The sequence below is a fragment of the Lepisosteus platostomus genome, chromosome 9, assembly GCF_059453375.1.
Source record: "Lepisosteus platostomus isolate fLepPlt1 chromosome 9, fLepPlt1.hap1, whole genome shotgun sequence".
Lineage (NCBI taxonomy): Eukaryota > Metazoa > Chordata > Actinopteri > Semionotiformes > Lepisosteidae > Lepisosteus > Lepisosteus platostomus.
Window position 1 is genome coordinate 56,725,562 of NC_142619.1, and position 27,860 is coordinate 56,753,421.

At 41.0% G+C, this 27,860-nt stretch overlaps 2 protein-coding genes across 3 annotated transcripts in view; one reads left to right on the plus strand and one right to left on the minus strand.

Moving 5' to 3' along the window:
• Window positions 1–493: 493 nt before the first annotated feature.
• strap (serine/threonine kinase receptor associated protein) lies at window positions 494–13,062 on the minus strand. The gene is made up of 10 exons (XM_088645765.1): window positions 12,840–13,062; window positions 12,484–12,715; window positions 10,296–10,431; window positions 9,490–9,571; window positions 7,808–7,880; window positions 7,343–7,442; window positions 3,387–3,524; window positions 2,595–2,731; window positions 1,664–1,813; window positions 494–1,122 (listed from the first exon to the last, which is right to left on the minus strand). Exons 2-10 carry the CDS (start codon window positions 12,593–12,595, stop codon window positions 1,061–1,063), a joined length of 990 nt encoding a protein of 329 aa, XP_088501891.1. The 5' UTR covers window positions 12,596–12,715; window positions 12,840–13,062; the 3' UTR covers window positions 494–1,060.
• Window positions 13,063–16,923: 3,861 nt separating this feature from the next.
• Window positions 16,924–27,860, plus strand: part of etnk1 (ethanolamine kinase 1) — a 31,083-nt gene continuing 20,146 nt past the window's right edge. Inside the window, exons 1-2 of one of the 2 annotated variants that reach the window (XM_088645766.1) lie at window positions 16,924–17,268; window positions 27,475–27,734. In XM_088645766.1, the coding sequence (XP_088501892.1) occupies window positions 17,122–17,268; window positions 27,475–27,734 (407 nt within the window). In that variant the 5' untranslated portion in view covers window positions 16,924–17,121. The remainder of the gene's footprint in view (window positions 17,269–27,474; window positions 27,735–27,860) is intronic. The other variant, XM_088645767.1, reaches the window with a different exon arrangement.

Consider the following 27,860-nt stretch of genomic DNA (forward strand, 5'->3'; position numbering starts at 1 on the left):
CAGAGACAGAATGATTTAATTGGGACGCCAGTCTTCATTTACCAGGGGCTACAGGAGTGAGGACAGAGGTTACCCCCCCTACTGTACTAGCTCAAGTATTCTGCACTGGTTTGAAATGTAGAGATGTGGAGTCTTTTTGGTCATTTTTTATGATAGTAAGAGGCTCAGGAGAACTATCAGCCCAGTTTCTCCTTTCAACTCTTATGATAAAAAGGTAGAATTACACATCACATACAAAGCCATGCAGATGCCTTTATCTGTAGCCAAAACGTATACATATTGCCTAATATTTCAGCACAATCAGTCACAGCAATAGTTTTTGGGGATCAGGACAGAAATAACCAGATTGTGATGAAAGCAATTTAAGGTTTATCTTGTGGGGTGCTTTTGATTTCAAGGTCTTATTTATAAAAGTTTTAAAATAGTCTTAATATACTTATCCATTTGTGGAAGGACAAATTAATACCAGAAAGACTGAAAACACCAGATGAAATACTGTGACAGGAAAAAAAAAACTTTATTTTTATAACACAAAACAATTCCAAAATTAACAGAAGTCTTCTAAAATGAAAGCCAAGAACAAAAATAACCTTGCTTTTCTCACCCATTATTTATTTTTTTCTGTATTTTAATAAAACAAAATCCTCCTACAATCAGAAATTTGCAAGCACAGCCAAGACCTCCCTATATTCTTATATTAAACAAAAAATAGATCACATGGCTACAGCGCTGGGGAAGAGAGATCTAGGATAGTTCATCCAAAAAAGCTGAAATATCACAAATAACAAAAAGGAAGCAGGCAGCTGTGCTAAGAAGTTCACAGGTCTACTGCTTTCCTCTTGTATACTTTTTTTTCCCTGTTTGGTTTGAATGTTATATCACAGAACAACCCCTTGTCCACTCTGACACCTAGGTCAGTGCAGCTCCCACTACTGCTTCCGTAGAGGAGGTGAAGCCTGTGGATCTGTAACCATATACTGAGTCTTGGTCTCTGTATCTGCAGGAGCCAGGGCAATCCACTTTCTCCTCATCGCCTCTTGTCCTAGGCTGTCCGGGAGACTCATGCCTTTATTTCAGTGGCGGTACAGTAGAGTGCATCAGAGTTCTCCGAAACCAGTTCCTCTGTTTCAGGGAAAAAAAGAAAATATGAGAAAAGGCTCAAGAACAAGTGATTTAAGGGAAAAACATGCTTGGAGCCCCTAACAATGGGAGAAGAGGAAGGTGGATGCAATCCAAACATGTAATAGCTGTTGTGCAAAAACTCAAAACGTCTGTCAGTTTCAAACTAACCTCCTCGAATTGGCAGAACTAATGATTTTATCTTTCTGTTCACTCAACAGAAATATTCAATTGCCCAGTGAAGGGACCAGTTAATAATCTCTACAAACATGCAATATAATCGGTGTTTGCACAAAAGTTCAATACCAAAGAAATCACTAACTGACCACATGTATGCATTTATGGACATCTCCATTAACCTTGAACTGCCCCAAAGATGAGATGTAGGTGTATCTTTATCTTTAATTGGATTACACTGGAGACACATACTTAATCAAGGGTACAGAACTTTTCACCACACCCACATGGGGCGATTCCAAAGACTAAGCCATGAAATGAAAAATGTTACCAATTCAAGGGGAGTTCCAAAGACACATTCCCTTACCTGGGAGAACACATTTCCATAAGCCATAAGTCTTCCCAACTGCTGTTTGCCAAAGTCTCAGTGTGCCGTCCTCAGACCCACTGGCATACAGTTCACCATCGGGACTGAATCGCACACAGTGGACTGGCCCAAAGTGTCCCTTGTAAGACTCTGAAAGAAATACACAGTGGAGGAGCTCAGCTAAAAGGACAAAAGCAGTGTATGAGGAAGAAATGCACGTGTTACTGTTGTGGATTTGACTGTGCTGTTACTTAACTGTAGAACAAAAGTGCCCTCAAGCTGGAATATTAGACAAGACCCAAATTATTCAAGCACTTAAATCCATATTAACATACCTGATAAATGAAGTACTTATTCTGAAACAAAATACAGTTTAATTTGCCAATCCAGAAAATCAACCAATATGCTTGTCCCTACTCCAACAAAGACACTTCACTCTTTTTAGCCACATTCCTGTGACAACGGGAACTGAGTTAGCTCCAGTGGTCAGTTAGTGCAGCTGGTCCTCAGGGGACCATGTTACAGTCTCAGGACCGCAGCATCTGCTTCAGCTGCCTAACGAGACAGCAGTAGTGAAAACAAAGGGAATGTGGGATATAATAGCATGTATGTACTCCTAAATTAAAAACAAGCAATGAAAATGTGCAATAGCATTTAGAAGTGTCCATTCCAGTTTGATGTCTGGCAAGTAAGAACTTCATTTTAGGATTATTGTAAAAAATAATGTGATCCCCATGTTCTCTTTTCCCCAAAACGTACTTGGGAAAAAACAATGAAGTGAAATTTGAACTGACAAGACAGACCTCCTGGGCAAGAGTGAGCTTCTGTTTTTATCCAATGCTGAAAACATTATATATAATTTAAAGCTAATCAAAGCTTTTGGTTTCAACAATTCAGTCTGTGAGTGAGCATGAGGCATTTTCTATCTTACCTAATTCTTCCTTAGTATTATAGTCGTATTTGTAAAGCTTGAAATCGTCACCCCCAGCAACAAAGAAGTCCTTCTCAGGATGAAGAGAAGCAGAATTAATTGATGCTGGGGTATCAACCGTCTTAATCAAGTCAAGGCTGGAAAAAGGAAAAGCAAAAAAAAAAAAAAGACTTTTTATCCCCAATATCACAACATGCAGAATTCAATACAAACACCCCCTAGTGCAGATGAGACACCATATGAGAGAATTATAAGATTAATACTGCACAAGAGACACCGGGAACCTCATGGACAACAGCTTTACACAGCCTGCGTTTCAATAATAAGAACTCAACTGTAGTTACAACAAAAAATGCTATACATGATGTATGAGAAATGAAGTGTAGAAGGCAATGGTTACTATTTATTTACATTTTAAGGAATTTCTTCATTTCCACAAAGATCACTCAAATACATATCTAAAAAATACTACAGCAATTCATACAACTACATTTCAGCTATAAGGGAGTTTTTCCAAACTAAAACCCTGTATTGCAAAAGATGTCTAGGCAGCACGATGTTGTATACAACATGCCCCGTGTAAATTATATAAATTAAAACGGTGAATTCAATTACAATTTCTACAAACTGCATTAGACGTGCATTTCAGTCATGTTCACTTCAAATTCATGACATGAATACCAAAAGATGAACCACTATAAAAGGTTAACTAAACTAGTGAACTAGTTTTATAAGTGCATTAAACAACAAAACTGAACTGATAGAAGAGGTCAGTCTCTTGAAACCCCTTACCTTAGTGCATTGTAAAATGCAATGGTTTTCCCATAAGTGATAACAAGTATCTCTCCCTCTGGAATGTACTCCATGCTGCTGACTGAAATGTCAAAAGACAGGGTCTTCACTACCTCCATGCTATTCCTATCCCACAGGCTGAAAGACAAACAGGGCAAGAAACCTTCAGGTTAAATTCAACCATTTAAAAGAGGTGTAAACTATTCTAAGACACCTTTAGCCAAAGTTCCAATCATTTGCTACTACTCATGTAAGATTAATAACCACTGTGAACAGAGCTCACTTACTGTATACTCTCTACTTCAGCTTAAAAGTTTGACCAGCTCTGAGTCTGGAGTGCAGAGAACTAAGCTTCACACCATACAAGATGACTGGTGTTGCTCCATTCCACCAGCTCTCAAACTGGTTAAGTCACAGGTTCAGAGACTGCCAGCTGACCCTCTTCCATCAAAGACTGATTCAGCTCCTTCCAGGAGCCCATTAACTGAAAGATTACTTGAGCAAATGAAACAAAACTGAGTCATTTCATAATTAACAGGAAGGTCGCTTCCAGTCTTAGAGAAGGCCAATATCTCTAAGAAAATGTATACCATGTTGTATTTGTGCAGCATTTTTCTTTTCAATTGGAAAATATTTTTTAATATTTTTAAAACTCATCTTTTTAGTTGATGCTTTACATATAGGAGGATGGAGAAGCAAGAAATTACTTCACCAATTTAATTAAGGAGGGGGACCTTTTTTTAGTGAGGCCAACATGGTGCAAGCTCAGAGTGGAAATTAACCAGGACACCAGGGACACCACCTCTGCTCTTTCTTTGCTTTATCTAAAGAGTACCTTTCTTTATGAAATTAGAAAAAATTACAAGCGTTTTGACTCTGATGCTGCTGTAACTGAGAATCTACAAAGCATGATGTCAAAAAACATTTCATTTCAATATGCTTTTCTTGGCTTGGTTTAAGGACTTCTGTATATGTGATCTTCATATTTCCAGTAATTCAAACTAAAGATATAATATAGGAACAACAAGCTTTTCAAATTAACATACTCAAATGTGTCTAAAGCTGTTGTGAAGAGCTGTTGTTTCCCTAGAAAACAGACACAAGCCCTGTCAGCTTTGTTTTTCATAGTACTCAAATATTATGAGTGGAATAACAAAGATAAACAGCTTCTGCTTTGGAAAACAAGTGCCCATATATTAAAAAGCATTTCAAGAGCCTCTTCAGTTTTTACAGGCCGTTTAGCCCACTTGGTAGTTAGCAGCTGATTGGTCAAATGATTCTATCCAGCCTTTTTCATGAAAGAAACCAGGGTATCGACATCAACAGCATGGCTGGGGAGCTTGTTCCAGACTCCCACAAACCTTCTTGTAAAGAAGGAGCCTCCTGTTCTCCATTTTAACCATTCCAAATAGTTTCCACTTGAGCCATTTGGCTTATGTTTCACTGTTGGTTCTAAAGGAATCTTCTGGGCTGTCTTCGTCAGTGCCATTGGAGATTTTGAATACTTCCAAGTTCCCTCATAGTCTTATCTGTTCAAGACAGTACCTGGAATGTATCTGGTCATTGTTATCTATAATGGTGACCACAATTGTACACAATATTCTAAACAAGGTCTTACTGGTGTATTAAACAATTTAATAATCAGATTTAAAATCCGTTTTTAACTATGTATCCTAGCATTTTGTTTGCCTATTTAATTGCTTCCTCATATTGTCTCTTCAAATATGAACAATGAGTCCACATTAACACCTCAGTCTTTCTCGTAAATAGATCTGTCTATTCTTAGCACTCTATTATTTGAAAAGATGATCCATCAAAGCACTTCCTCTTGTATGTGCTCTGGCAAAGTGGTAATTAATGCAGTTCTTAAGCAGGTCTACCATTTCAGTTTTCCCTGCCGATATTCCTATAGATCCTTACCATTTTAAGTTAAAGTCTCCCATATAAATTACTTATTTTCGTACATATTCTGAATTTCATGAGGCAATGTTGAATTATAATCAACATCTGCATTAGGTGGTCTATAGCATACTCATAACACTATACATTTGGAATATTTGGAACATGATTTATTGATTTTCTAAATGAAAGGAAGTTAACCTCTGCAGCGAACAAACTTAAACTTGACATAGCTCTGCAAATTTTAATGCAGTTACTATTTATTTGCTGAATTTAACAGATTGAAAAAAAATAAAACAGTAAATGTGGCATGCGCAAACGTTTGGGCATCCTATCAGTCAGTACTTAGTAACACCCCCTTTGGCAGAAATCACAGCCTCCAAACGTTTCTTGTAGCAAGCTAACAGTCTTTCTATTCTTGCTTTAGGAATGTTTTCCCCACTCTTCCTTGCAGAATGCTTCTAGTTCAGAAATATTCTTAGGCCGTCTTGCATGCACTGCATGTTTGAGATCTACCCACAGATTTTCAATAATATTCAAGTCTGGGGACTATGAAGGCCATTCCAACACCTTAACCTTTAGTTTTTTGAAGTAGTTCATAGTTGATTTTGCAGTATGTTTTGGATCATTGTCTTGTTGTAATATTCAACCTCCTTTCAGCTTCAGTTTCTTCACTGACTGGGGGACATGAGCTTCCAGGATTTGTTGATACCTAGTAGAATCCATTCTTCCCTCTACCTGCACAATATTTCCTGTGCCACTGGCTGCCACACAACCCCAAAGCATAATAGATCCATCCCCATGCTTAACAGTTGGGCAAGGTGGTCTTTTCTTCAAATGCTTCTCCTTTTTTTCCTCCAAACGTACCTTTGCTGATTGTTGCCAAAGGGTTCAATTTTTCCTTCATCAGACCACAGCACCTGGTTCCAATACGCCTCTGGCTTATCTAAGTGTTGTGTTGCATACTTCAGACGCTGACTTTTGTGATGAGATGGCAGGTAAGGTTTCCTTCTGATGACTCTTCCATGCAGATCATGTTTGTGCAAGCAATGCTGCACAGTGGACTGGTGGACCACTAAACCTTCCTGCAGGTCCTTTGCAGTGATATGGGGCTTTTGCTTTGCATTCCTGACCAGTTTACGAGCAGTTCCATCTGAGATTTTTCTTGGTTTTGTCTTGACTTCAACAGTTCCCCTTAACTTCTATTTCTTAATGACATTTCGGAGAGCTGAAATTGCAAGCAGGAAGTGTTTTAATATCTTTTTATAACCTTCCACTGCTTTGCAAGAGTCAATTATTTTTATTTTCTGATCCTCGGTCATCTGCTTAGAGGAGCCCATGGCTGTTGAGAGTAAGCACAACACCCTGAGAGGTTCGAAGAGTCAGAGAATTTATTAAGCTCTGGATTTGTCATCACCTGACTTAGATTCAGGCCTAATGAATCAAGTAAGTTCTGAGACCTTATAAAAAAACTAAACTGGTTCAACTGCAAAGGTGCCCAGACATTTGCACATGCCACATTTACTTTTTTTTTCCAACCTGTTAAAGTTAGCAAATAAATAGTAACTGCGTATTAATATTTGCAGAAATATGTCAATTTTAAGTTTGTTTGCCGCAGAGGTTGTGTTAACTTCTTTTTACTAAGAAAATCAACAAAACATGTAAATTTGGCCAGGGGTGCCCAAACGTTTGCATAAAACTGTAAATTCAGACACTTGATTTCTCCAATGAGTTTTCTGCATGTTATTCACTGAACAGGTTTTCCCTTTGGTCCCCATCTCATTTCTTCTTGATCTTGTTTTTTCCCCCCTTTCCATTCTCATTTCCAAAACAACCGTTGCCCATCTCTTTTAAACAAGACACTCGAAATGTAACACAAAGACTCCAATGCCAGAACTACTGCAGCAGGGGTTGTGCAGAAGTCAGTGAAGTCTTTTCTCCCCAGCTGCACCACTTGCACAAGAACTGATAAGTTTCACCATCACAACTCCTTTAACTCCAAGAACGTTCCACACACGGTCCGATTCCCAAGTACGCAAGGGAGAGTCTCTGCTTACCGCACTGTTTTGTCATCTGCAGCTGAAAGTATCTGCGTATCATCATTGCACCAAAGAGCCTTTTTAATGGCAGAGGTGTGGCCAGTGATCTCCTGAGGCTCTGTACAGGAAAACAAACCAAGACCCATTGTTATTTTAGACAGAAAGATGAAGACAGAATGATGTACCCAATTATTGTACAGTTATTGAACAGCTTACTGTTTGTTCTCAAACTAATTCTGTTTACTTCAAAGCAATGTATATATATGCATGCATGTGTGTACAACAAAGCTACAGTGGATGTAATAAATCAAGTTGTTTTGTGTTACAAGTTGTGTTATTAATGCACACTTGCTTCAGAATGTTTGTGTGGAAAATGATCTTCACACTTATCACACCAGAAAACTACAGCGTCATCAGTATGACCCTACCACGCGCATCTGCTTAGAGCATGGTAACCAGTATCCCTCACCAGTAAGCACTCACCTGCATCAGGCTTGCTCAAGTCATAAATGCGCAAAACTTTATCCTGCCCCCCGGTTAAAAGGCATGTACTGTCCTGCACATAGAAAAATGTTTAAAAATGTCACAATTAAAACCTATAAAAAACACAGTATAATTTTAGCAGTAACTTTTAGTGAATAAATATTCCTATATTTCTAGCACACAGTCTTAAAATTTAAATATAAGATTATTTACAGTACATTTAGCTTTTTTTTTTTAAAAGGAGTTAATTGTAACTACGAAGCAATGCATTCCAAGCATTTCAATATAATTGAATTGAATAACAATATAAATATAATTGTCCAAGTCTCCATAGGGACTTCTTTTGCCTTTGTTAGGGCATTTATCCCATTTTGCCACTACACACAATTAACTGATCTTTTGCCAACTGCATAACTTCTAAATTCTTATTACCACTCTGACTGTGTTCTTACATATATAGTACATTCTTAATCTGTAAGCATTAGAAGGTGTCATTTTCACCTGAACATACGTTTCAATACATTAAAAAAACTGCACTCTCTCGCCTAAGGCAGGCTGAACTCCTGAGGGCAAGTTGGGATTGGATGGTCAGGGGTTTCTCTGTTCCTGGTGAGCGGCACAGAGACCCCTGACAGTAAGTTTAATTGTTGTAAACGGCTTGTTGTAAATGTCTTGCTAATTGTTACTGGTCTGGCAACGCTGCATTTCGCCGAATTTTTTGTAATGTAATGTTTTTTTTAATGTTTCTTTATTAGCCCTATACAATTTCTTGCATTAGGAATTTGTCTTTTCGCATACCCCAGCTTTTTCTCCATGGAGACACAGACACACAGACAGGGAGAGAAGCTTGGGGTCAGAGCTCAGGGTCAGCCATTGTACGGCGCCCCTGGAGCAGTTAGGGTTAAGGGCCTTGCTCAGGGGCCCAACGGAGTAGGATTCCTCTACCAGCCGCGGGATTTGAACCGGCAACCTTCCAGTCACAGGCGCAGATCCTTAGCCACAGAGCCACCACTCCGCCCAGCGAGCCCTGTGGCCTCCTGGGCACTGGAGGCTGGGGCAAGTAGGTAAGGGAGGACGTGATGTGAACAATACAGAGGAGTCTGTCCGCAGAGGTCAGGGTTCGAAGCTGTGAGCCAAGACATTACAAACACCCACTTGGCTATTTCCATATTGGACAAAAACCACCAACAGGAAAGTTAAAAAACATGCATATTTTGCTATTATAATAAAAGGGTTCATTAGTGGTCATGTCCTTTACGACCACATAATGTGAGCACTTTATGTCCTTTAAACACTACAAATGGATGGAAAAATAAGTTTTAATAACATTGCTTGATGTCAGTTTCTGCAGCCCAGCGTTTTTTGAAGAATATTTCATTTCAGAGTGAGATAAGATTTGGCTAATACTCAGAATTTGAATGTCAATGAACTATACAAAGATGTGGATCTGACCATTCCATTCCTTGCTCCTAATCTTGAACCCAATCTTGTATTCATGCTTCTCCAGTCTTTACAGATAACATAAACTAGCGATAACACAAGCAGAACAACTGCATTAGCTTTAAGAAAGTTAATAAAAGGATAACTTTACCACAGTGACATGGTAAGTGTTTGCTAGAAAATGCACAGCTTTACAGCTGTGTGACTGGCTCCCTCATGAATTTCCAAGTAAAGTAACAAACCTGAGTGAAGTTCACAGACTTGACGATGTGTTTATGGGCTAGAGTGAGGACCTCATCCCCTGTAACAGCATCCCACACTTTGCTATAAGAAAAGAAAGAAACCTAAGTCAGCAACACCCTCATCCCTTCCATAACTCAATGTGTCAGTAAGAATGATAACGATTTCCAAAACAGTTTTAATTGTTTACCAATAGCTGTGCGACTAATGGTCTCTTAAGATTGCATACTGAATCCTTCCAGAAAGAAGCAGAAACTTTCATCAAAACAGGTGGCTTTTTCGGTACGTGCAATACAGCATTATACAGATATCTGCAGTGCAGTCAGAGCCCATTCCCATTAAGACAGATCAACCCGCTGGGTAGTGTAAATGACTCGGTTTTCCATTTCTCGTGTATATAATAGCAATCGCTCCCTGAAATGTTCTCTTCCCCACTTACAAAACACTGAGATAAAATATAAATATTTTTAAGCTTAACAGAAGATCTGTCCTTGCGAGGCACCAGACCAGTGCCCATGTGTCAACTGATCTACCGTCAGGATCTCCATCTACACTAGCCAGTCGCACTGTCGAGCAAACGCTCCATCACTGGACCCCTTCAGCTGATCTGTCAGGGGAACGGACCCTCAACCTCAGATCTACAGCGCGCAGCTCGCGTTTCTCGGGACATCTTCTGAATGCACGAAGATAAACGTTCTGGACGGTGTCTTTGACACGGTGGGAGTGGACCGAGCGCCGAGCGCCACCCGGCGAGCAGCGCCTCTGTCCCGCAGTGCGGTCCCCACGGCAGCGGCGAAGCCGTACTCACGCGGTGAAGTCGGCCGCAGCAGTGGCCGCCTTGGTGGCTTCTTTGTTCAAGGTGGCCCCCCAGACAGCACCCTTGTGACCCAGAAACGTTCCAATCCAGTCCCCTGTGTCCCCCTGGCGCAACATAGGTTTGCCATCTGGTTGGAGAAGCACAGAACACACACACACACACACACACACACACACACACACACACACACACACACACAGTTAGGACCGAGCAAAAGGTCAACGCTTCGAGAGAGCGGGAAAGATTCTGCAGACGGCAAAGTGACACGTTTCGCAGGTCACCAGCCGGCCCAGAAAACGGCCTTCCATGCCTCTGCACGAACCTGAAGAGATTAACAGTCTGATTTTGTGTGATGCTCAAATCCCTTGCCCAGGGGAGGCACTGTCAGCTGTTTTCCAAGACAGTGTAGGATCCTTCAGTGTGGGATATTTCATTTGGAGATGCAGAGCATTTCAGTCACAAAAAAAAACAACACAAAAACACACAGCTCACCTTTAATAATAGTAATAATCTAAATCATCCTTAAACCCATATAGCTCTTTTCTGGACACCCCACTCAAAGCGCTTTACAGGCAATGGGGATCTCCTCCTCCACCACCAGTGTGTAGCTCCACCTGCATGATAGAACTGCAGGCAAAGTGAGCCAGTCTGCTCCCCCACACACCAGCTCTCAGTGGGGAGGAGAGCAGAGTGATGAAGCCAGTTCAGAGATGGGGGTTATTAGGAGGCCATGACGGGTAAAGGCCAGGGGGAACTTTGGCCAGGACACCAGGGTAACACCTCTGCTCTTTTCAAGAAGCGCCCGGGGATTTTTAATGACCACAGAGGATAAGGACCTTAGTTTTAGTCTCATCCAAAGGATGGTGCCTTTTGTTTTTTTACAGTAGAGTCCCAATCACTATACTGAGGTGTGTGTATATATATATATTCTTTTTGGAACAGTACGTCAGCATTGAAGTATTTTTACACATACCCCTACATGTATCTAAATACACGTGCTCCCTTCCCAAGGAAAGGGAGTGTTGTTCTTGCATAAATGCCATTTACTTCTTTTGTAAAGCGGTCCATTTATTAATACGACTAGCAGAAATTTTCATCTGTAACTGGATGACACAAACAGCAAATTTGCGAGATAAAGTATGGCCAATGTGTGCTTCCTGTTTAAAATGCATGCCTGAGGAAACCCAGACCCTTAATAGAAAAGGCAACGCAGAAAGGTGTCCCAGGGCCCCTGGAAAGATGTGTGCCAGTTTACAAGACACAAAAAAGAGAAAGAAACAGGACAGAGCACAAACAATTGTTTGTGACATTGTCATAATCATGAAGAGAACAATGGCAGCAGGCAACAACTCACCCAACAAGACAAATTGATCACTGTTTGATGAGGGTGCCGATCATGGCTAAAGGCTAAAGAGAGTGACCTAACTTAGAATCTACTGCACTCTGGGATTGAGCAGAATTCAGTGACTGGAGCACACACAAAAAACACAATAATACACATAAATATAATCCACATCAGACTGCGTCAGCACCTGCTCGATGAAGGGAAAGCAACTTCCATAAACCTCTACTCAAATCACATTCCTTCTCTAAATTACACCCCCTTGCAGGTAGTCTTTTAGTCATGCTGTCTCTCCCGAGATCAAGCACAGTCTAACCAACTCAACTCAACATGAAATAATCCAGGTGCCCTGCTACAGTCCACTGTCACTGCAGGGTTTTTACACTTCGCTGCAATGATGTCACATGGTCATTTTTTCCGTCTCTTCACGTTATTCAGAGGACATTCATTTTGGTCAACAGGTACCACGCTTCAAGTTAATTCACGTTAAGAATACATTTAACAAAGACATTTCTTATAAAGCCTTAATGTTATATATGTATATATGGACACAACAAACACGTGTTGCATGTTAAGAATCTCTTTTAAGAATGTTTCACCTTCACTTTTTAGATTTTTTAAATTATTTTAGTCTCTGGAGCCTTCACCGTCAGGACAGTCGGGATATCAAGTTTCCAACATTTACACATTTAACACGGTGGAAACGAAGATTGAGTTTTTTTTTCATTCAGGGCATACCTGCGCTGATGACTGATAAAAAAAAAAGATTCGGGCTGCAGATCGCTCTTGGTTGGACGCCGTGAGCGACGCCAATATTATGTCTTAGAGATACCTTACCTTTGCACGCACTAATCAGGAAATATCCATAAGGGGTTATTCCGCTGAAAGCCAAGTCAACCACAGGCCGTGTGTGCCCAGAGCAAGTAAGCGGTGTCTGCCTCATAGCCATAACGCTCCTCGCAAATCAGTCCCGCACCAAGGGCAGGGAGGGAGAGAAAAACTGCACAAATACGGTCAGCGACGGGGGGAGAGAGAGAGAGAGACGAGAAGGAGCAGAAAGGCCTGGTATCTGAAAAAAAAAAAACACAATAAAACAAAGCAAATTATTCAACGCCAGTTTGTAGTTTTTGTATGAAACACGCCTCAAGCTGGTGCTGTGTGTCTGTGTGTTTTTGCCCCGAGCGGACACTCACCGGTACGCCGTGCGAGGGCTGCCCAGGGGAGAGGAGTTTGGAGCCGGTAAGGACGGTCGGATCCCGGGACTGGGGTGGGGTGGGGGTGAAAGCGTTCGCCCTGCGGACAACGCTGTGCCGCCGGCTACCGTAGGCGACCGGTGCGGGAGGGGAGCTAGGAACGAAACAGACGGGGAGCAAGAGAAAATTAACAGGATGTGCCAGAGGAGAGAGGGTGACGCATGGCCGCAGCCGCCGGAAGGGAACAGAACAGCCATAACGCTCCGTGTGGAAACGGGGGAGCAGATAGCAGAGGAGCATGAACGCCTCTTCTCGCTCTTTCATTTCAAGTGTTTGATTGTAAAGCGGCTTTTCCAGCTGCATGATTTCACTTTATAGACCCCCTAGATCTAGTACATCACTACGGTCAGCGTTCGGCCATGTGGCTGACGTGTTTCAGGTAACAGGTAACGGGGTCTGAAGCCCTCTTCAGGTGTGAGAAAGACAGGGTAGACGACAAAGATTAAATAGCACCGGAGAACAAAAGCTGGGAAAGTGGAGGAGGAGGAGGAGGGAGAGGGGAGAGAGAAGAGGCAGAGGGGCCACCCAGGAAGTGCAAGTAATTTCTGGATGAGAGTTTTGGATCCAAAAGCTAATAACTACCCAACGAGTTAAATAGGACCCAGTGGCCTCTTCTCGTCTGAAACGTTTTGTGGGAGTTTGAAGGAGAGTGTTGATTAAAGTTTCTCAGACATGTATTTTACCTAGATTTATAGAAAACGTTAAGAAATAGATATATACAAGTATACAGTACAAAGAAAAAATAAACATGCATATCTGAGTTACCTCAAATCATAATCAGCAACATTTTTAATACATAAGAAATATCCAAATACACATTGAATTGTGTCATGAAAGTGACTAGATGACCCAGATTGGTTAATAAACGTTATTTTATACAGAGCCTTTGAGAGGAAACTGAATCTCAGAACATGGAATAACTAGGCAATAACTCTGTACAGTACAGGCATTATCACAGCTAGTCAAATACTGGTGTCCTTGTAGAGACATCAAAATATGTAGACAAAACTGTAAAATCTTGCTTGTTGAGATAGCAAAAGCAGGTGCAAAATAAATGAGTAAACCTTACACAAGCAACCATGAGGTTATATCTAAACTAGGTGCTGGTTTCTCGTTTCCTGTTGGTTTCTTGACTGTAGAGTGTTTTTTTTTGGTTATTATTTAATGCCACTTAACTAGTGGGCCAAAGATGAAGCGTAAAATCTCCTTGCAATGATTTAATTTCAAATCTTACTGCAGCTGCTCTTCATAAAACCCTGCAGAACTTCCTCCCATGGAGCAGGGAAGGAAATATATACAGTGAAAATGGTTAAGAGAGATGTGACAGGGGAGCTAAAGAGATGGAAATCTGGTTGGCAAAGGCCAGGGGAAGTGTGGGAAACTGCAATCAGCAAATAAAGAGATTTAGAAAAACATTAGTTATACATTGAGTGCCGGAAAAAACAGTGTGAAACATTCATCCATCCAATTTCTAACCAGTTTATCTGATACTGTCATGGGGGAGCCCTGCCCTATTCTGGTAAGCAACAGGTGCAAGGCAGGATGCCTCCTGGACAAGATGCCTGACCATCGCAGGGCCCACACAGACAGAAGCCAGTTAACCCGGTAATATGTTCTTGGACAGTTGGAGGACATGAACAAAGAGACAATATAAAAACTAAATGCAGACAGCACCCCCTTGAATTGAATTGAACCCAAGGCCCCAAGCACTGTGAGCCACCAATGTTAACCACTGTGGCACCATACCACCTGCAGGAGTGAAACATGTTCAAAAGCTCATCTTGACTTCTGATGTCTTCCTGGTGTAACAGTTTCTATGTTCTGTGTTGTCGTTTTTTCCTTTTGTCCTTTCTACCCCACCCCTCACCTCATCTCCCTGCTCTCTCATTCAGTTCAACACACACCTGAAGAGTCTCCAGGACCGAAACAGGGGTTTTCTTTCTTTTTACCTTACAGTATGGACTTACGTCTTCTTGTTCCTTTGTAGCTCACACTTCGGCACATTCCCCACTCTAAACCTCTCTGAGATCATGTTGAGCATTTTGTGTATGCATAGAAGAAGATTCCTATTTTTTATTTTAAGAATGTAATGCTTTCCAGTTCATCATTGTTATTTAACAGTATTACTCTAACACAAACAAAAAGAAGTGTTTTGAGACTAAAGCCCCTCCTTGTTCACAAAACAGCCAGGCCAGAAATAAGGAACCCCTAAATGAACATACTGTTTGGGCCAAATGAGGTCTCGCTGTCATAAATTCTAACTTGACCATTAAGAGTAAAAATACAGTAGTGTCGCAATGAACACAATCTGTGACTTGTTTAGCAGACCGTTGTCTGTATATAAGATAGCTGTGAGTAACGCCAGACTACTGTATATTCACAATGTTTAAGACAAACATGCTGTTACAAACACTGTGTCTGAAAAGGAACACAAGACAAATGGTAGCAAAAAGGCTGTAAGTCACAACTCAGACAGTTTATGTAATAGAAGCTGTGCGTTAGACAGCATTCCTCATTAGCTTCACTGCTTATTTGGTCTCTATAACCTTCAGAATAAATAAACAATTCTAACAATGAATATTACATTTTTATTTGGTTGGTACTTTTTCTGCTTTTAACGGTTTTGTCCTTGGCTCTAATTTAACTACAAAGCACATGCATCTGTATGTATTAGTGCAGTAGGACATGTATATATCTCACTTATCCAGCATCACAGTATCACCACTTAAGCACATTGTGAGAGCTGTTGATGGGGTCTGTTAATTTAGCCATAAAGATGCCATAAAGCTGACTTGCTTTAGCAGCCCCAGTGGCTTACAGCTACATAATAAAAGACAGGAACAACACCCACAAACAGGATAAACCAGACCAATATCTGCTGCATATCAAAGGACAGAACATAGGGCAAGACAAGTAGTAATTACATATCAAAGAAAAGCACAAGCACTCAGATTGTGAAACGAACTTTCTCCTGACTGTATATAAGAGCTGGGAAACCTTTGCAGTTTGTCTGTTCTGCGGGGCACACCCAGCGCACGTTGTGTACTTCTTGCGCTCAATAAAACTGAATCTGCACAAGACTGTGTCCTGCGCCTCTGATGAAGAATTTCGTAACACAGAATTCTAATTTTTGTGCCTTGAAGGCGTGAACATTATAGTTCATCATTGTCATAAAACAGTATTTCACAATGATGCTGCAGCTCAAAAAAAGATTAGTGTTACTGCAGACATGACTGAATCATAGTTTTAACACAGCATCTGTCTAATATGTCTGTATTCACAAAAGCAGATCCGGAATTTTGCAAATAATCACTCGATTTTGTCAGAAGACCATAGTAAAATCACTGCTTGTAATCCACATTCTATAGGTCTACCGTAAAATTATTCTTTAACCTTCAAATAAATTGTCCCTTGGTGATAATACAAACTCTCTCTACCTCAGGATGATCATACCTTGTTTTTTTAACAGAGAGCAAGAGTGGGTGTGAGTGCATGTGATGACGCCGTTTGAAGAAGGGAGCGTCGCACCCGGTTATATCCAGCATGTTCTAGAACTCTCTTCCCATTCTGGAATACTATGTAACTAATTACAACTTCTACGAAGTTGCTCATCAGCCGGGTTTTTTTTAACACCTTCTTTCGCATAAAACCAGCACGATGTGTGGTAGCTGATTAATTGCCTGCTAAAATTAGATCTCCTCTTTCCAAAAGGCTGCCGGGGTTTTGAAAGCTCTTGGCTTGGAGCAGCTCAGGTCCCTGCCAATTCAAAGTGTTACACACGACTAGGAAAAGAAACGCGGACTGCAGAGCAAATGAGCTTTGGGCTTTGTTACTGCGTATCGCCATGCACGGGGGAGTGTTTATTACGTATTCCAATGAAACAAAACTAAAACATAAAAAACAAAAATCCAGCAACTTCACTTGAAATACCCGACGCCGCCCGCACACAGTACACTGCCGGCAGAAAAACGTCACAGTCGCGGCAACCTTGTCACAATGAGGCAACGCCTCACCTGATGCTGTGACTCACCCCGGGACCAGCATGCAACGCGCGCGGGTTGCTTTACGAGGGGTTGGAACGTTCTAAGAAGCAGAACCAGCTGAGGCGATTCTAACTGCGAAGGCACGCGCGGGAGCTCGTCTACAGCCCATTGAAACGTGTCTTTTCTTTGACAGCCGTTAATAAAAGTGAGGGGGGGAAAAAAAAACCATACTCGTAATCATGGCCGACTACATCCACGTCCCTGCGGGAGCCCCAGCAGTCCCCAAATTAGATGTCACTGTAGACGAGCACGATTTCAGAGCTGGAGCCCAGAAACTTATCAAGGAACTGAGACCCCACTGGAAAGAGACAGATGTCAAGATGAAGGTATATTTCTCAATTTCGTACGCGAAACGAAGGATGTGCGCGGGTTTTTTTTTTATTAAGCGAAACCGTGGTTTGGGGGGGGGCAGTGAGGGTTTTGAAAGGATGCCGGACGTTTTAGAGAAATTCAATGAAAGCCGAGACTGTCGGGGCGACGCCAGCCGCAGATGGGGACGGGCGGTCGGAGAGGCCTCCGTGTCTGCTAGCGTGCGTGTCCTGGGGGGGGGCTTTCCCCTAAATTACTGCACTGCACACTGCGCACTGCACACTGCACGGGGGGGTGCAGCCTCCTTCGCCCCGTGCAGGGGGGAATCGCCCCGATCCCTCACCCCCGGGCCGTGACGTGTAAAGTCGTGCGTGTCGTTTCTGCTCGGTGGGCTGCAGACGCGCGGTGTTCTGCGTCGGGGGTTTTGTCTCGACAACCTTCATTTCTGTGCCGGGTTTTCGGTCTTTTTTGTTTTTCTTCCTGCGTCTCTTTCATGACCGGATGGTAACGCACACACACACACGTGTACATACTGTACATATATATGCTATTTGATGTATATTTCACGTTTCGCGAAGCAGGTTACCGGCGGTGTGCGAAAGAAACGGATGCAGAGCAGGTGACTAGACTAGTGACGCAGATCTTTAGCCAAACTGCAAAATAAAGATGAACGCACGTCCTCGGGGCTGGAAAAGTTTGAACAGTTTCGTACAGTTTGTCTTAAAATCTTTTACTCCAGGAGCGTTTTTTCCCCCCAAGTTTATTTGTTTCGGATCCGGTTGATTTAACACGTCTGCCCCGAAAATGATTTGCTGGACGTTTTGATTTCTCGGTTAACCATCACTAGTCGTATTTCATAAGTCGTATAAGTTTCTCTTCATTCCCTCTTGTGTAGTTCCTCACAGAAATGTATGTCCTGCAGTACGCCTTATGACCCGAGCGCAGTGTTCCCCTCATTAATGATCTTTTGCTTCTGCAGTTTCTCCAGTTTGACTTAAAAAAAAACAAAAGGTGCCCCAAGATCATAATTGATTAACATCTGATCGTTAAAACATGTAAATGTAGGTTAATAATTGTTCAAACTGATTGTTAAACATTAATTTTAAATTAAAAAAAACCTAAACCTTGTGAAATTAACAGGTCGACCCACAGTGTGCAGTGATACTGGCATCGTGCATAGAAAATTTGACTTCTGTTTCATACATTTCCATAAGAGAAAACTCACAGAGACTTCCCAAAGTTTTTCTTGTGCAGAGTTGAAGTTAATACAAAATTCCCATTTAGAGAGTCTTGAAGTAATTATAACATTGAAATGAAGATTACAATTGTAAAAATTGTATCACTTTTATTATAAAAATATTCACCCATAACTAGCGTGTGACCACTATGTATAATCTTTATTACTAAACTACTAGATTATCTAAAAACATGTTAAGGTCAAATTGAACCTTCTATGAACACAGAATGGAGACAACACCATCCAACTGCTTCCAACATTTTCTGGAGGTCATGGGCAGATCTAGAAAATATCTTCTTTCTTCTTAAACGGTGTACGTTTTCAATGTACTTTTCGTGAAACAAGCTGAAGTGTGTACTGTACAACACTTTGATTCTTCATCTTGCATTGTGCATGCAGCCTTTTTGTGTGTTTTTAAGTGCTCCTTGCATCGTTTCCAACCTTTGTATACAGCTGGGACAAATTCAAAACACTGAGGATTTGCACAAATACGCTACTATAAAACTTTGAGATGATTATCCGGCAGCCCCTTCCCTATTAGGGGACTGGATAATTCTTGATTTACTGTATATAGTTCTTTTCATCCTAAAGGATACCTAATCACTTTCGCCCCACTACACAGCAGCTCAAGTAGAGAAGGGAGGAACTGTTCCCCTGTTTGTATGTGGGGCTCTTTAAGAATGCACAGTTGTAGATTGATGGTCTAAGTGACCCATAGCCACAACATAGGGCTTACCACCCCTGCTTCTTTTAGTTGTGCCACGGGATCTTGGATGACCAAGGACCGGCTTTAAAGTCTCATTAGCATACTGCACACGTTTGGGGAAATTACCTGCTGTGCTGACTGGACATCGTTACAGTGATGTAGTTTTACATCACTGAAGGGTAAGGGTCTCTGTGGCATGTGACGCACCGCAGACCGCAGCTCTCTAAGTGGGAAGAAACGCAGGTGGAGAAAGAGCACACGGGCGAAATGAGTCCTCACCCCAACATTAAAAACTCAAATTGTTTGTGTTTTCTTACATTAAAAATGATTATAGTATATGATTATTTGCAATATTGTTTTTTTTCCTATTTGAGAATTACGGAGTATCCCTTTCATGAGTCGTATAATTTGAGTGCGCCGTTGTCTAAATTCTTTACTGCGTTGTCAAACAGGATTATTGTCGTTCAGCAGGATCGGAATTCAGAGCAAGGCAGCATTCCACGTTATTCTGTTAGCCTGTTTCTCTAGCATTGAGGGGAAGAAAAATAAATGTGTTTTACTTAATTGCGATGATTAAGTTAAGCAACAATAATTTGTTAAGCTTGTCACACTGCACTGCTGGAAATCCTTGTTATTGTCCTCAACAATAGAAAATAATCTCGGTGACAGGTGCCAGAACGCACCTACAGTATGTGATCGAAATTCGGAATGTAGTACAGTAAACAAAAGTTAACAAGGACACTCCCTCTTCTCCCTTTCACCACTTCTCACTGTTGGGAGGTTCACAACTGGCACAAGCTTCACGTTGAGTCATTTGTTTCCTCGACAGAAGAGATTTGGACTACGATACAATGAGCAGGTCAGCTGATGAAGAGTGATGGCATTGCACACAGGTGCATCCCTCTGACTTCCGCGTGTTTCACCTGTGTAAACTGATCTGCATTTTGTTTAGAAAGATTATGGGTGCAACAGATTTGCTGCTATAGCAGCAGTGACCTGTGCGCGCTGGCAGCCGAAACCGTGGCAAACATTGACGGTCTGCCCCCTCTCGCCAAAAGATTAAAGCACTGAAGAGGCAGTATGGGGTGAGTGACGCAGGCTTTGGAGCACCCCAGAAAAACTTGGTCACCAGAGTAGAGAAAGATGACAAAGTGAAATGAAAATATGGGCTATGGTGGCTGGATCACTACTGGAATGGCAAGGTCCCGGCTTTTAGGTAGGGGTTCCATTCACATTTACTGACCTCGGTGTGTTCCCACAGCTGCCTTCCACACTGCTGTTTCCTTCCTGCAAAACACTTGGCACCGGCAGCTACCGGAGCGGGGCTAAAGGACAGTTTGGCGCCTCACAACACATTAGTTGTGTCTTTGATATAACTTGAGACTTAACAATTCCAAACAAGGGAGTTGTAGCACCCAGAAAAGTTTGAGAAGCTGCGGTTAGAAACAAAATGCTGGAGTAAGATCGCTTCAGGTTTTGTTTTTCTCCCATTGAAACATGAGAATCTGCTTTGTGTATTATTAAACATCTTTTTTTATATTATCATTCTTTTGGAAGGGATTACCTTTCTAATTAATCAATACACCGATAAAACAAGTCTTAAGTTTAATACATTTAAAAACATGCTGACTGATTTTTTTCCTATCTACAGGAAGAAATGCCATAAGCATAAAAGTAATAAACTGGCTAATTCTTTATGATTTGAGCTACTCAGTTTTAATTTAGTCAGTTTATTACCATAATTAACGGTTTCCGTTAATTAATTTGCCAGTTATCAGTTTTCTAGGTTCAGATGGTTCAGAAGCTCAATGCAGCACAATTGTTTGCAGTGTTTGAAGTTAAAGGTGAAACAGGAATTAAATGTGTAAGCAATCTCCATTAAACAAACATTTGCTGAAGTATTTAAGGTTGGTGCTATATTTTGTTAACGTAGGATTGGACACGTTTATCTTTAGATTCAAATCAAATAACAATAATATCCATGTTTTATCAGGGGAGTCTGAATACTAAACTCCCTATTGGCAAATTTATTCTTGATAAACTAAAATTTTGCTGTATCTTTTGATTTTTTATTATTTTGTGATTCTTTAGATATTCTACCAGGAAAAAAAGATTTCCTTTAGCCATGAATTTCATTTATTTTCCCTCTATCTTAATGTATCTTTATATTTGGTATTCTTGGGGCACAATTATTTAATTCTGACGGCTTTGATTCCCATTTAAACTGTAGATATGATCTTATCCTCTTTCTGTAGAATATATTTTTAATTTAAGAAGGCAATAAAATAATTCCAAACTGAAGACGGAAAATGTAAGGCTGGTGCTACATTTTTATTAATTGTAATTATTTATATTAGCTAATTGATGCTTTTATCCAAAGTGATTTATATTAACACCCTTATACAGCAGGGTTTGTACTGCAGTAATCTTCAGTGGATCTTTCTCAAGAGTAACACACTTGTGCCTTACCAAGGATTTTAACCTTACAGTCGTGAGTCTTGAGCCCAGACCACTGGTCCACACTTTTGCCTTGGCAGTAGATCATTCAGATCTTACTGTTTGCAGACTGCTGGACACATTCTGATGAATGTGGGAGAGTTACTGTACTTTAATGTTATAAATGCACAAATTCATCTGACACTTTTACTCACAGGTAACAAGTTGGAGATGTACAAGCGGGAATCAGGTGCTAGATGAGCAGTCACAAGTGATATGTGAAATGTGAAATGAATACAATTTCTGTGTGTGTGGCGTGAGACTTAGAAATGTATCACCCTCTAGGGCGATTTTTCATTCAGTTTTGTATTGAGAGGCACCAAGTTATTTTTTACTTGGTGTTTTATTTCATCTTTACATGAGACTAACAGATGGGTTGGGGCATTTGATCCATCTGCTTTGGTTTTTAGTTGGTAATCGATCTCATCCAGCTGAATTTTGGAAGAAGCCAGAGTATTGGCTTCAACGAGATGACTATATTACCTCACATTCAGCTTCGTATGTATTTCCCCCGTTTCCACTTTAAGGTACAGTACACTTGTAGTCTTGTCTAAGTTTCCTTTAATGCAATTGTTGGAATACTATTGAACCTTAGAGATTTGTTTTGTTAAGTTAATTGCTAATAACTTTTGTTAAGTACTAACATAACAAAAGTAATGTTGCGTATGTATGTAAACTATTAGTTTATGAGTTTATGTAACTCGGATATAAAACGGGAATAAGACTTAACTGTCCTACTTTTTAGAATCTGTTCCTGATGGAACGATGTATTGAAGAGGTCAGAAGAAAGGGATCATGTAATCTTACACCTGTGCCTCTCCAGTGATGGCAAAGATTGAATTTGCAGGGAGTGGTTCCACTACACACGGGTTGAGGGTGGATACGGTGAATTCTCTATTCACTGCTCATGAGTGTTCTCTAGGTTTTGTTTTGTTCCCTTTAAAGAGAATTTTTCCCATTCATAAAACCTAAGATAACTTTACTGAATGCATTTTAGAAATAGTGTAATAGATGTCATAAATACTGTTTGCCTCACCCATCTTACCCTACAGCTGTTTGCTGTCACTCTTGTGCCAATCCGCAAGTTTGTGCAAGCTACGAACAAGAGCAGACAATATCACGAAAACCCACAAACAAGCAGCCCACATATACAGTATGTGCATAAAATAATCATGTGTCAAGTGGGGTTATGGCCTGAGGTATAAATGAGAATGTAAGAACAAATAGGCTTATGAAATCTGTCTACATTCTGAGGATAGTAATTGGAATTCATTAAACAAAGGGTGTGCAGGGTTCTTTTGTATGTGGGCCTAAAGATCAGCACTAATGACGATCTGATGTAGTTCTTACTCCTCAGATTCCTAAATCAGCAAATCAGGATAAAAGTTCAAGCAGATACAGTAAAAGGCATGCTATCTCTACTGATTCACTCCAGTTTGCAGGTTTGAGTGGGGATCTGGGAGTTCATCCTGAAATCAGTTGCTCTGTCCTTGGTTGTGGAGACATTCAACTTCAGATAGTTTAGTTATGTTAATAATTTTATCAGCGTATTACGACATAGATTATATTAATAAAATAATCGTCAACCCAGTTCATGATCAAAATAAGTTCTGATTGAATTATGTGGCATAAAAGCATGTTGTGTTCTACACTGAAGTTGGGTGCTTGGAACCTTAGTTTGAATATTCAGATTTACTGGGAGTCCTGCAGGATAGAATTACTCTGGCTTGGATGATTAACCCTTTAGATTGAAGACAAATAGGAATATACAGTATATCAGTTCATTCTTAAAATGAAAGAAACAAAACTATGTCAGAATTAGTCGTGAGATTGATCAAACTCCTGTCGGAGCTGTTTATTAATCGTGGCCTAGCTAGTAGTAGTGTAACATCTAATCTGGTTCTGTAGACTGTAATGTGAAACATGTTGACTGCTTCAGGATCCCACATTCAAACCCTAGAGGCACTTTATTTTGCGTGTCTGAATACATATGCTCCAGATGGGATATTTCGTGGTGTGCTTTTTAAAGACCACGGCAGACACTGAGCTGGTTGTTCACGGTCTTCTGCTGACTGTCAGGAGTCTCTGTTTTAACTTGCTTTAAGGCTCCTACCAAGTCCAATCTTCCTCCCTCGGTGAGCTGAGCATTATTTTCCTCTCCTAAATACTCTGCACCTGAGCTGCGGTGTTTATTTTTTCTTTTGTTGAAATGGAAACGCCGCATCTCTCCGTCATTCCTGAACCGGTCTTTCTGGAATTTACTCTTGCTCAGTATGTTTTTTGTTATCCGACGTTAAACGTAACGCAGAACGAGCAGAGACTTCTGCAGGGCAGTTGGTCTCTCACCGCGCCTTGGAGGTGCTTGCCTATGTGGCAGACTCACAGGCCTCCTCGGCTTTCAGGGAATATCCTGGATGACAATCCTTGGCTCAGTTATTTACTAGGAACCAAACAGGTTAGATGAGCTGGATAGCCTCCTCTTTTTTGTGACCTTCTCCTATGTACAGTACATGTGTATGATATCTGTAAGCCTCATGTATTGCGGTTGTCTCTTAAAAACAATTCATTGTGTCTTTTGGTGAGAAATGCCTCTATAATACTTGCTATTGCTTCAGCCTTCAACATAAGGAAAGATGCAAGCAAGAGGCCATTCAGCCCATCTTGGTGATTTTGGTTCTTGCTAATTAACAACCCAGCGATTCCATGAGGTTGACCACCAAGTCAACTTCAACACTGAAGCTTGGTAGGTGGTTCCCGAGTACTGAACTATTCTGTATCAAGAGGCGTCTTCCATTTCTTGTCCTTACTTTGCAAAGGAAGAAGGGAGTTCTTTAAGTCATTACCTTTTCAGGTTTTGTTTAATGGTCCAAATAGCAGCAGCCATATCACCCTGCAACTCACAACTGGCAACCCACTGAAGCTAAGCAGGTGTGAGCCTGGTCAGTACCTGGATGGGATGGGAGACCTCCTGGGAAAAACTAGGTTGCTGCTGGAAGAGGTGTTAGTGGGGCCAGCAGGGGGCGCTCACCCTGTGGTCCATGTGGGTCCTAATGCCCCAGTATACTGACGGGGACACTATACTGTAAAACAGGCGCCATCCTTTGGATGAGACGTAAAACCGAGGTCCTGACTCTCTGTGGTCATTAAAAATCCCAGGGTGCTTCTCAAAACCTGGTGTCCTGGCCAAATTTCCCATTGGCCCTTACCAATCATGGCCTCCTAATAATCCCCATCTATGAATTGCCTACATTACTCTGCTCTCCTCCCCACATAGAGCTGATGTATGGTGAGTGTTCTGGCGCACTATGGCTGCCGTCGCATCATCCAGGTGGGGCTGCACATTGGTGGTGGTGGAGGGGAGTCCCCATTACCTGTAAAGCGCTTTGAGTGGAGTGTCCAGAAAAGTGTTATAGAAGTGTAAGCATCATTATTATTATTATTATTATTATTAAATGCAGAACTGTTTTAAACTAACACAACAGGTTTCCGTTGGTTGTATCTTAGACTAGGAATAATAGAATAGCACCAGTACACAGGAGAATCGGGATCTGATCAATAATCCATTTCAACTGCTCTTTGATAAAACGAGCCATGCGTCCATCTTCAGTCTGTCAGATTAGACCAAATGTGAGCATGTTTGCTTCTATGAGCCATATTCATGAAGTAGTTCAAGTGGGGAGCTGGGTCAGCATGTGTAGGCCACACAGGAACAAGTAAAGGTTTATTCCAGGCTGAAAGCAGAAGAAAAACAACATTTCAGCTGTGGAGCCTTCTTCGTGTTCTTCTCTTTTCAGCATGGAATGTTCATGAAGTATTTACCACTGAATTGGATGATTAAGACAATACTGTAAATTGAAATGAAGTTTCCTATATAAATTGATTAATGTAAAAAATTCTACCTTGTCAAAAACAGAATTTGTTTTGAAAATGTTTTATACATATTTTCCACCATAAAATACAGCAATTTTTGTGAAGTATGAAATCTTGCAAGATGCTTATTTCCCCATATACAGTTACATATTTATTGGGTAGAACATGGTTTCATTTTAAAAAAGCTCACTTCATTGGTAAACAACCACCTGTCACAAAACGGGGCTGGTTTCCAAATTTTTCCTAGTCTGTTTCTGCTTTAACAAAATAGTGCTGCTCTAACATGCAGAAAAAAGCAGTTTCTCTCACAGCTTCATTCATTGTTGATTAGAGAACTGCAAGATCATGAAATATTTGAAATGTTTGGCATTGGCAAAATAAAATTCCTTAAAATCCTTTTGCCCTAATTGAATGGTAAGCTGTGTAGCAGATTAAGAGTGGAATGTTGGCTCTCCCTGTTGAGCGTACTCATAAGTGACTAAAATTAACTACAAGTTTTCAAAATAGGACAAAGTACACTGATAAAAAATCATTCCGTTTTGCTTTTTGTTTTTTCCAAATTTAACTCCAAAATTTGGTATAGCCATTGCTGTGAAGATCTTGTATTTCATGATCACTGTGGTTCCATTTTTCATCTGTTATTACTTGGTTGCTTGGCTTTGCTTGATTTAAAGAAATACAAACCAGGGCTAGAGTTTCTGTCACACTCTTAACCAAAAGGCAAGTATGAAGAAATGTTCCATCGTGAGAAGCAGTATGCAGTAACAGCATTTAAAGATATGACCCAAGAGAAAATAAAGGAGTATTGTTTTATGGATGAATTGCTCACTGGTTGAGGTGGCTCAATGATTTGGAAAAACTATTCTTGTGGACGTCTACAGTTATCTTTTAATATCAGTTTTTAACCTTTTAACCTTCAGCAGTTTCACAATATTTGGTAGTTGTCTTTTGCACATTTTTTCTTTCTACCCATTTTATTTTTTTACACGGATTGGAATTATTGATCTGGAATCCTGCTACGTCACCCAGGGGAAAATGAAGAATAGTACATGCACTCCTCTGCCCCCCCCCCCCCCACTTTCATGCAACTCTTCTTACGCATCACGGATATTTCAGCTGTGATTGGATAAGAGGCATGTCCATCACTGACCACACCCACATGCCTGCTAGCTCCCAAGAGGCCATGGGCCCACTGTGACACTGAGGGCCGGAAAAACCCTGGCTAACTGGTGCCCCCCTACTGTTGCTCCCCCTACTTGCACTGACGGCTAGGTCACCAGGTGGCTATCTACTGACCTGACCCAAGCTCGAACCTGTGACCATGAATCTGTGACTGCTCACGTGAGAGCCTTTAGCTGTTGAGCCATTCAGGAGACTTGTTTTAGCTGTTTTGTACACGATTGCAAACCTGGACTGGATTGCAGTATTAGCCTGGTATTTAGGTCTTTCTACAGGGGTCTTCCTGGTCCGTACTTCTCTCAGGCCTGGCACATCTTAAGTGCTGAACTTCCTTAGTAAACTTATTTAATACATGATATAAATGTTAGTACAGTAGGTAATCTTTAACCCAATAATTAAAGAGGGCAACGGACAGCAATCTGGTTTCATAATGGTTGCTTTATGATTTAAATGTGAAGAAAGCCTACAAATAAACCATTAAAAATGTAGATTTTATGCTGTGAGCAAATAAATGCTTTTGAATAAACCTACAGAGTTCAGTTAAGTCTGTTACTGAATAGGCAGTCTTGTTTGGATTCCGGTCAGAATGAAGTACTGAATCCATGCAGTCACGGACATATCCCTGCCTCTTAACCAGTCCTCTGGTTTTGTGCATTAGTTAAATGACTGTGATATAATTGACTGATCTCTGCTTTTTACGTGATAAGTTACAGTGGTCTCTGATTTGTTTTACAGTTATTTACAGATGGCATTACAAACAAGCTGATCGGCTGCTATGTGGGCGAAGTCATGGAGGACGTGGTGCTTGTGAGGATCTATGGGAACAAGACGGAGCTGTTTGTGGATCGGGAGAACGAAGTCAAGAGCTTCCGCGTGTTGCACGCTAACAAGTGTGCGCCTCACCTCTACTGCACTTTTAACAATGGCCTGTGTTACGAGTTCATGCAGGGGACCGCGTTGGATCCTGAGCACATCAGGTGCCCGGAGATGTTCAGGTATTGCACTGCGTGTTTCCCACACCGGGAACCCATTTTTGCTCAGAAGAATAACAGTAGTGCCCGCTGTCGACACTTAACACTTACGACATGCTCAAGTGGTCGAACGGTGCTTCAGGCATTAGC

What these genes read in the sequence shown, in the direction of transcription:
- strap (XM_088645765.1), bottom strand. Translation starts at nt 12,595, where the DNA reads ATGGCTATGAGGCAGACACCGCTTACTTGCTCTGGGCACACACGGCCT. An exon ending in GCTGCGGCCGACTTCACCGC is followed by an intron (nt 9,572 to 10,295) that starts GTGAGTACGGCT and finishes CTTTTCTTATAG; the next exon opens with CAAAGTGTGGGATGCTGTTA. An exon ending in AGTCTGTGAACTTCACTCAG is followed by an intron (nt 7,881 to 9,489) that starts GTTTGTTACTTT and finishes TTCTATGTGCAG; the next exon opens with GACAGTACATGCCTTTTAAC.